General features: G+C 33.7%; 1 protein-coding gene and 1 pseudogene across 1 annotated transcript; both read right to left on the bottom strand.

Moving 5' to 3' along the window:
- Positions 1–1,629: 1,629 nt before the first annotated feature.
- Positions 1,630–4,827, bottom strand: LOC141683110 (C-type lectin receptor-like tyrosine-protein kinase At1g52310; annotated as a pseudogene).
- Positions 4,828–5,405: 578 nt separating this feature from the next.
- LOC141682914 (uncharacterized) lies at positions 5,406–8,875 on the bottom strand. Its single transcript, XM_074487599.1, has 2 exons — positions 6,444–8,875; positions 5,406–5,504 (listed from the first exon to the last, which is right to left on the bottom strand). Exon 1 carries the CDS (start codon positions 8,706–8,708, stop codon positions 6,600–6,602), a length of 2,109 nt encoding a protein of 702 aa, XP_074343700.1. The 5' UTR covers positions 8,709–8,875; the 3' UTR covers positions 5,406–5,504; positions 6,444–6,599.
- Between the last annotated feature and the right edge of the window lie 1,816 nt (positions 8,876–10,691).

Raw genomic sequence — 10,691 nt, forward strand, 5'->3', positions numbered from 1 at the left:
GGTGACATTGAGTTGCATGCAAGTTAGAAGCATTTCTTTGTTGGGTTTGTGCAAATTTTATGGGTTAAGTCTTTGGTTTTACAGAAGAGGTAAGAATATCAGTAATCAGCTTCCTTAATTTGACATAATAATTTAACTCTTTTACTTTTGTACGTATTATATAATCAGAGGCTGCCACGTTAAATATGAGTTATTGTTTGGATTAAAGTGCTACATTTGTTTGAATTTTGATTAATCTGCTCCTTTTATATGATGCTATTGCCGACACTGTTGATCTTCATTCGGCACCTGATTTTAAATGCTAATAATTTTTTCAGGATGCAAATTTTAAATGCTTAGTAAATGATGTGCAACAGAATGCCCGAGAACAGGTAAGCAATTTAATGGCCGGCTCAGAAACAATTAATATTAGTACTTCATTTACATTTATAGTTATTTCATTTATAGTAACTTAAATGAATATTGAGCTTGTCAGCTCTGTTACTCGAGTCCTAAATAGAGTAATTTCTCGGCTCACAAGAATTAGAGTGTTTAAAATCTTATAATAACAAATTTACCGGTAACATTAATCAAATTTTTAACTATTTTGGACTGATGTATAATGGGTTGTTGGATTCAATATAAATTCGTTTGTTGGCTTGGACTGTGGTATCTATTACGAGACTCCCCGAAGGGCATGCCATTTATCAATTAAATATAATAAAATTTAAAATATAATTGTCATACTACTATATAGTGAACTTAAATATAAAATTAAAGTTAATTGATAGTACAAGTGAATACCATCATAATACTCATTTACATTGGTAATTTTTTAGATATTCAAATATATGTAAAAAATTTAGAATTATATTTGTAAATTCTAGACATTTATAATATTAAAATAATTATTAAAAAACAAAAAAATTAGTAAAAGACATGCGAAATCATGAAAAAACATGTCTGGCTAACTGATATCATCACATGTCCATCTTGACAATACCTTGTACCGCTCTGACATGCACCCCAGGCTGGACGTTAATCTTCTTATAAAAACACACGCGTTTTCGATAACAGTTGGATGTAGATGAAAAGGTAAAGAATGCACGGTGGTTTCGAAAGTTCATTTAAATCATTGTTGTTGGACTACTTTCACGAAGAAGTAGAAGCAAAGCAAACGTACGCACTCTTTTACATTTGTGTCGCCAAGCAATTTGTTTGAGTCACTCCTTTATTTTCCCAACTGTTTTACAGCTTTTTGGTAAGGCAAAACTTCGAAGTTCTTCAACCATTTATCTTGTAACTACGATAAGTATAATTGCCAAGTTTGGTTTTTAAGCTGATTTAATAAAGATGTTTAAGGGCGCATATGCCGTATTATTCATGAGTACGTGTTTCTACTGATATTTGAACCTCTAAGAAGTATTTTCCGGAAAACAATACAAGCGTAAGTTACAGATTTCTTTGTAAACTCTGAAAATCTGCAGGAGAAAAATCTGTAAATGAGCAACAATGCATAAAAATCGGAGTAATTCGTTTCTTCCACAGCTAAAACTCTAAAACGACGTTGAGATTATATATGGATTAAAGGCAATTTATAGTTTGTTATCAATCAGAAAATTTTCCTATAACAGAACATAAACAGAACTTTCAAGCATCCGAAGCCAGCTTGTCCAAAAGCTCTGAATACAAATGCAACATTCTCATTATATTCAAAGATAATAATACTACAATTTTAAAACACCTGGAACTAACCGTACATCAGTAGTAAGCTAACCTACCTAGTGTAACTATGGCAACTGAGATATTTGGTACAACATGAGTACAAATATGAAAGATGAGAGAAAATACCATTTTTCAACATAAATACAGGCAAGCAAGGAAGGAATTCGAAGAAAACTTTTAGTAGTTATAGAGAGATAATTTACCCGGAAACATGTAAATTAAAGTCACAGCAAAACACTAGGCCAACTGCTGCAGCTGGTGGACAACATGCGACATTCTAGGACGCATTGATGGCACGCGCTGCGTGCACGAATATACAAGGTCCACAACCTTCTGAACGACTCCAGCTTCAGGAATGTGAGGCGAAGAAGAAATAAGAGGATCCAAGAGCTCAAGGTACCGGTGAGACTGGACAAGAGGTGTAGCCCATTCAAAGATACTCTGATAACCCACCGCATCAACAGCTTGTGCTGGTCTTCGTCCACTGACAATTTCAAGCAACAAAACACCAAAGCTGTAAACATCACTCTTAGTTGTTAGCTCATTTCTATACACAAATTCTGGAGCAAGGTAACCATGAGTTCCACCAGCCATAACTGTACTTTCATCCATCACTTTATATGGCACAAACTTTGATAGGCCAACCCCCTTTAAATGTGCACCAAAATCTTCATTAAGGAGTACATTACTTTCCTGAATATCCCGATGGACAACTTGTGGCTTCACCTTGTCATGGAGAAATCTGTTAAGATAAAAAATTAATTTCAAAATGAGAATAGTGAGGTAAACAATGAATTTCAATACCACATCTCTGGAAACAAGCATAAGCGAGTGAATGACGCACCTAATATTTGATAAATCAACCAAAAATAAGCGATAATACTTTATTCTCAAAAGAAAGTTATGGTTCACCAAAATGCAATAATTATCCTTTTTTTTGCTAAATACAATAATTATCCTTTTAAGAAAGCACAACAAGAGGCCCCTTGCTAATTATTTAAAAGAACAGAAGAGGTCAGGAAAAATGCATAAGCCAGCTTAAAGTGGTAAAAACAGAGGCAGCATCAAGTGCTAATGTGCTATTCCCACTTCCAAATGGGAAAGAAATGCACCTCCTAACAAGTTTGCAATGTAAAATGAGCAGAGTAATCAATCTTCAGTGTCATATATCAATGCATCAAAAGCAAAGTGTAGCAGATTGTACACTACAGAAGATGACATGAAAATTATTTCTTCAACTTTAAAGCAAACAATAGGATTTTACTTACGCAATTCCTTGAGCAAGAGTGGTGGCTACTTTCATTCTCATTACCCAGTCTAAATTTCTACCTCCCACAGGAATGTGGTGTAACCATCTATCCAGTGGCCCATGAACTATGAACTCATACACGATGTAGTGATCACCATGATCGTAGCAGCATCCCTTCACAGAAACTAAATTTGGATGATGAAGTCTTGTTACCCTTTCAATTTCATAAAAGAATTCTTTTTTCCTTTGAAAATTCGACCTTTTCAACCTCTTAACTGCTACTCTTAAACCATCGGGTAGAATCCCGCTATATGTGCCACCTGCTTTGGCATCCCCAAGAAGACGGTTTACTTCACTGAAATTCTTAGTTATTGACCTTAATTCCTCACGCGTAAAGATTTTCCATGATGGTGGAACCAATGCTGATGCTGCTAGATTAGACGATTTGCGTGTTTTTTTTATGCCTTTTACTACGCCTATATACTAGAAGCCAAACCACAACGCTTAAAGATATGCACAGTATAATTCTGACCATCACCACATAGTTTTTCATATTGTATTGTCTGACCATCACCACATAGTTTTTCAACAAATTTTAGTTCTTGAAGTGATGCAATCGCCGCTAAGTGTCCATGATTACGTTGACAATGCCTCTCTGATTCATCCCATGATGTATAATTCTTTATATATTTAAAACATTTTCTCTTACTTGGGCTCATAACCCAACCGGACAGGCATAGTCCTGCATGAACGAAGTAAATACTTTAACACGAACTATATAGATTAAAGTTTTGTAGATAAAAGCGCATTAATTCCATCATAATAAATGACCCAGATATCTATATGAAAAGAAAAAGCCTCGCCTATATACATATTAAATGCAGTATAAAAGTGGATACATTTGATTTTTCAAGATACGTCAAACTAACATTTGTTAATATATATCATACTTGTGGATTGAAATTGCACAAACTAGAGAAGTGAACAATATGCAAATCTAGTAATTAATCATATAATCGTATCTCCAATTCTCTCATCAAGCATAAAAGATACTAAACTAAATGATAATACTATTATATTAAAATGATTTTCTTATGAAATACCGATACATGGGCCAAGCCAAGTCTGAATCGCAGCAACTAAAATCCACAAAAACCTATAATTGATCTTGAGGATCTAGACAGAATCAATGGTAGAAACAACGCAAACTTTCAAATCATTGATCACTTCTACCTTACTGCTCTTTTTCCTATACAACTACTATACTCTTCTATACATTAGTACTAAATTAAACGAACTGCTACTAATTTAATTACGGGAATTCAAATTAAACCAATTGCAACATATTAATAGCCAAAATCATAGCAAATACTAAATCTGAAATAAAAAAGATACTAAATTTCTAAAACAAACAGTTTTACAAATGTACCAGCACTCCTAGTTTCATCACCAGAAGAAGCTACCAAACGCAGACTTATCAAATCATTCGAAACCTAAAATACATTACAAAACAAGAAAACTCATTAGTAAAATCCAATTAAATTCCCACAAAATAAATATCAATTCTTGAAGCTATAATGCAAATTACCCTGCAAGAGTCTGAAAGGTGAAGCACCACACAAGCAATCAAAAGGGTAAGATATTGATGATAAATGAGCTTCATGTCCCCGCTTTACAGGCCCTAAAAAATCAAGTCTTGAAGCTGTAAAGATAACAAGATTTATATAGACACACAAATGCACACACAGAAGTTAGTCACTACCAACAAATGTCAGGATGAGTGTTGAAATTGAAGTATAGAAATGAAGTAAAATGGTAAAAAAAAATTGTTCTTGAAAGCAAGCTGGAGCTAGTGCAAGAAGTCACACATTTTAACTACCAGTACTATTTTTTTTTTTTTGCTAAATAACTACCAGTACTATTTATTTTACAGGTTGCACTTTTTGATTAAGTTGTTTTTTTCAATTTAAAAATGAGATTCAAATTTGTTATAAAAATAGGCCGATTTTCAAAAAATTGTCCATAAATTGCTTAAAAATCGGTTTAAAATATTTATTTGATTGGATCAATTTTTGATAAATCGTCAATAAATCGTAAATCATAATCTCAACCTAATAGTTTCGATTTCCGAAATGTGTAATCAAGTATCTAATTGGTAATGTTATTATCGGTTTATCCAATTCATATTATTTTTTTGGAGAATTTTTCTATTTTACATTTTTTATGTAAAATAATTTTCTTATAAAAATAATTAATATTTATGTATATATATATATAAAGGACAAAAAATATTGGGGCCCTTTATATGTGGGGGCCTAAGCGAACGCTTAGTTGGCTTTACTGTTGAGCCGGCCCTGCCCCAGATTCTCTGAATTTCACATATTACATATCATTGTTGGAACTATTGGAGTTCAATGTACCGACATGCTTCACTAAGTTGGGAAGATAAAGTCATGGTTAAGTTTAAGTCATTGTTGGTACCATGATCATCAACAGGCGCCGAGGAGGCCCCTATTGTATGTTGTAATGCAACCGGTTGTCTCGCTATAACCTGCACGAAAAATGTTGTCTGACATTATTTGCGAGTCCCTCATGATGCATGTTTTGGGAGAAGATAAAATGGCTTAGTTTCAAGAAACATGAAGTTCAGTGAATTGTGTCTCCTGTGCTTGGACAACAATCTACAGCATATTCATCTTAGTTGTTGCAATTTCCAAATAGTGGACTAGTGATATCCACTTGATCATCACCCCTGCGACTTGCTAGATATCCTCAATTCAGTTTACTATTAGAAGTGATAGTGAGGTTATGACTATTCTACTCTTTACCCTCACATCTATTACCCCCCTCAGGCTGTTTTGTTCACCCACCTGGAAGTGTAGTTACAAATTGACTCTTTACTGGCACACATCCCATCTTTTTGGCCTCTTTTAACAAGCATTTATTTACCTCTTGCCATTCTTTTACAGAGCAAAACCAACTTCGCATGATTTAAAGGTTTTCTAAACACAAAATGCCCCACTCATTAAAGCATCCCAGTCCCGGATGCTGACAATGAAAATAAACAAACACCAATAATAGAAGCACATGACATCATTTGTTATAGAAGTTAAAACTTTTAGGATAATATGTCCAGAATAGACAATCCTTTGTGCGCTAAGCTCAAACAGATTTTATCCAAAAGCCTGTGTTGGTTAAGTTATCGCAGTAATGACTGATGATGCATAAATACAAAATCTTGGATCGATATTAAGAGCTAGCAGCACTTGGAAACATGCCACAAACATTAGATACATAAACAAAACATAACTGGAGCAAATTGGAAAAAAATCAATGGATAACTGAACCTGTAAACATGGTCTGAAATCTGAAGCATAATTAAATCTATAAAACTACTATCCTTTTAATAAAACGTTACAGCCTGAAATTGCCAGATACCAAAATCTACTCAAATTCAATGATGATAGAGAAAAGACACCATTTGGCATACCTTTCGCTTCCAAGAAGCAGTCAATTTAAGCACATACAACCTTCACTCTTCTTTGTTTGAACTAGGGGGTGACATAAAAGAGTTTCTCTTTCAATAATTTAAGCGAAACTAATAACTTTAGTTGGTGACCTTTCTGCTAAATTTCTGTGCATTATCCTACGCACCTCCATACAAAGTAATCACTTCCGGAAAATTCACACAGAATTCATCCACAAACCTTTTTTTAAAGTTCTCCTCACTCAGTACTATGAACGAACTCAAGGTCAAGTTATTCTTTAGTACACCCTTTGACAACAAAAACTTCACAACCAAACACCGCGGCATAGTCCACTTTTCCAAGCTATGCATAATAACAAGGGGACGATATGAAATCTGTGATATACTCCATCCTATTTTGTTAACTAAAAAGTCCATTACCCGTTCTATCTTCTCCTCTGAAGCTGTCATCATAAAGGGCTGTTTCCTAACAGCCGAAAGAATTTCTTCGTCTGACCAACCCCACTTCCTAAACAATTCCCACTTCCGCTCCCGAGTTGATTTTCTTAAAGAATAAAACAGGCGAACTGCATCAAAAAAACTTCTCTTTTCTGGATCCAACCCAAGTTCCTTAGTTTCGTCAATAATCGCTTTAAATTTCTCTGTTGGTTGTATCAAATTTCCAGTTTGGTCCCTTAACAACACCAGAATCCTATATTCAGGCACCCCGAGATTTAATAGCAAATTAAAATTAGGTATTAAAGTCTTACTTATATCATAGCTAAAAACCCTTAAATATCTCTTAACCGCGACAACCACACTCACATTATCTTTAAGAAAACTTTTTAGGAGCTCGCAAGATGGTATAATACGATTTTTTAAACCACGTTGAAGAATTCTAAGATCAGCCTCGAGCATTTCACAAAGGTCATTAGATGTAAATCCAAAGGAATGTAAATAGTCCAACTTAGGTTTGACTTTACCTATATTTAAAGATACGATTGACGGGTGCTTGTCGAACAATTTCGAAAATTGGGTATCAGTGAATCCATAATTCTCGAAAAGGCCCTTAATAGAAGTGAGTTTAGAACTAACATCTACAGAAATATTAGAAGAATTTTTAGAAGTGAGTTTAGAACTAAGTTTTTCAGACAAATTAGAAGAATTTTTTGAAGTGAGTTCAAAACTAACTTTTTTAGACAAATAAGAAGAATTCCCCCCCCTGTGAAGAAACTGGAGCTGCAACTTCAGTCTATTATCCTCTGTTACCCCGTACAAATTAAGCACTTGAGGAAATTTCACACAGAATCTATCAACATACTGTTTTCTAAATTTATCCCCACGCAGTTTTATGAACGAACGCAAGGTCAAGTCCTTCAGTACACCCTTTGACAACAAAAATTGAACAACCAAACACCGTGGCATAGTCCACTTTTCGAAGCTATGCATAATAGCATTAGGATAAGATGCCACCTCTGATGCGTTCCATCCCATTTTGTTAACCAAAAAATCCATGACCCGCTGAATCTTCTCCTCAGCAGTCATCATCATAGTAGGCTGCTTCTTAAATGCCAAAAGAATCTCATCATCTGACCAGCCCCACATCCTAAACAGATCCCATTTTCGCTCTCGAGTCTCTTTGCTTAATCCACTCCACACATTGATTGCACCTAAAAAGGGACTCTTCCCTGGATCAAACCCCATTTCCCTAATTTCTCTAACAATAATTTTAAACCTGTTGGCACTATTTAGTAAACTGGTCGGCTGTTGCTTTAGCATTGCCAAAATCCTAGAATTCGGAACCCCATAATGTCGCAACAATTCAATATTAGGTACTACTGCTTTACTCAAATCGTACTTCATCACCCTGGGGTGCTTCTTAACCAAAACAATTACGCTCTTACAATCTTTAAGCAAACCCTTCAAAATCTCACAAGATGGTTTAATATAAGCGTCTAAACTGCGCCTCATAACATATCCATTAGCTGCTAGTATTTGACAAAGGTCCCTGGACTTAAACCCATAAGAATGTAAAAAGTCTAATTTGGCTTTGGCTCTATCAACATTCAAAGATAACATAAATGGGTACTTTTCGAGTAGTTTCGAAACTTGGGTATCAGTAAATCCATAATTCTCGAAAAGGGCCTTAATACATGTGAGTTTAGAGCTAACATTTTCAGACAAATGTCTATGGGTTGAATTCAAGAAACACAAATGGGTTGAATTTAAAGAAGCAATAACAGTAGCATTCTTATTCTTGAGCATATGTTTGTATATAAAGGTAAACATATTGAAGTGAATAGTTTGAAGTTTAAGACAAGGGGCATCTTAAAAATGACATAAAGTACTAACCTTTGGGAACATATGGGTTTTGCAGTCTGCTTAGGTTGTTGTCGATGTCTGTAATAATTTTGGTGAGTGGTAAAGAAAAAGAGGGATAGTTGAAGAAAGTACAGATTTGGGCCTCTGGATTTTAGAATGGGTTGCTAAGTGGTGACATATGTAGTCATGTACAGCCCTTTTTAAGATCAAGATCACGTTGTGGGCTATGTCATAAACGGAGGTAGAATTAGGCCCGTCAATGCACCAGGTTCGGATCCGATCTATCTAAATTCATATCCGATCAATAACATATTATCAGATTTTTTTAATTGGATCAAATTTCAGGTCGGATTTTATTTAGTTAAATCCATATCCGCAGCCTCGAATCGAATCGAGTCCGATTAAATTTTCGTTCCATTGACAGATCTACTATCTACACTATATTAAAAGAGAGTACAACTAATGTCATAATTAAATATCTGATATCATTAAATTATATGTGTCAAACTCACATTCATTTGATGATGTCATCTTACACTAATTTTTTTTCCTAATTAAATATAATTTCAATGTCTCTATTTCATTATAACCTCCACTTATTCTCTCTCTTCCTCATTTATCATTTTTCCCTCCTCATTTTTAAAGTTTCCACTAATTCTTTATTCCACTAATTTAAATATTCATCAATTTGTTATATATTTTTATAATTAATAAAAAATATAATTTTATTTTATTTCTCATTATCATAATATGATATAAATATAATACATATTGAAATTAAACTATTTCAAAAAATATTTTTATAAAAAGAATTATAATATAACCGGTCATGTGCCCAGGAACTAATCTAGTGTAGAATAATAAAAGAGTTTTTATCGTAGTGCATTCCTAAACTTTATTCTAAAAATACTTTAATTCTTGCGCTATAAATAACTTTATTCTAAAAACACTTTAATACCTGCCCTATAAACAAGGACAACTCGCACCTTTTACTTCAAAACTAACTTCATTTTACACCTTTTCTATCAATTTCAGTGTTACCATTAATTAATTAAAAGGTGACATTAGGAATAAAATATTTACTCCCTATTTTTCCAATTCAATCTTCTCCTTTCTAATAATTTAGAGCCCATTATCATTTCAAATTGCATATTGCATTGTTGACGGTCATAAATCCTGTCTGCCTTCCTCCGATGAAATATTTTGCACAACCCATTTCTAAATCTTTCCCATTTGAGTGCTCAGAGCATACCAAAGTTTAGGTTCTCCTTGACAATAAAAACACAACTAAACAATGCGGCATAGTCCCGTCATCCACGCTATGCATAGCAACAATTAGGGTTAGTTTTAGTGCGTTTGAGAGCTCAAAATCGCACCGAATCACATATAACGATTTTTTAAGTCTTTGGTCTCAGTTGTGACTACAATTACGGTTAATCGCGATTTTTTCAACCACGACTTCGCGATTGGTGAGGATCGACTTGCGATTCAACCACCGACTTATACGATAAATGATAAATAAAATAATTTATTAAAATATTCCCACCAAATCTTATAATTTTGTAAAATTAAAATGTTTTATAAGTGTTTACTGTCAATTGTAAAACAAATTCAATGGTATGCTACAACAAAATAAAAAGATAGTACCCCAAAGGCCAACACCCCAAAGACCCAATTTTTTTATTCAATAACTTTTATTTACGGTGTTTTATAATACACCATATATATATATATATATATATATATATATATATATAAATGTGAGGAAAGTTCTATGTAAACCACTTTTTAATCGGAGACCTTGGAGACCACATATGTTCTGCAATCAAAACACTTTAAAATATATTATTTTATGAAGTATGTTTTACAAGTATCACTAATTCATTAAAATTGTTAAAGATCATTTAAGTTTAATAAGTAAAATTTGTATTTTCGGCAAACTAAACAAAT

Source organism: Apium graveolens, chromosome 9 (genome assembly GCF_009905375.1).
Source record: "Apium graveolens cultivar Ventura chromosome 9, ASM990537v1, whole genome shotgun sequence".
Taxonomy (NCBI): domain Eukaryota; kingdom Viridiplantae; phylum Streptophyta; class Magnoliopsida; order Apiales; family Apiaceae; genus Apium; species Apium graveolens.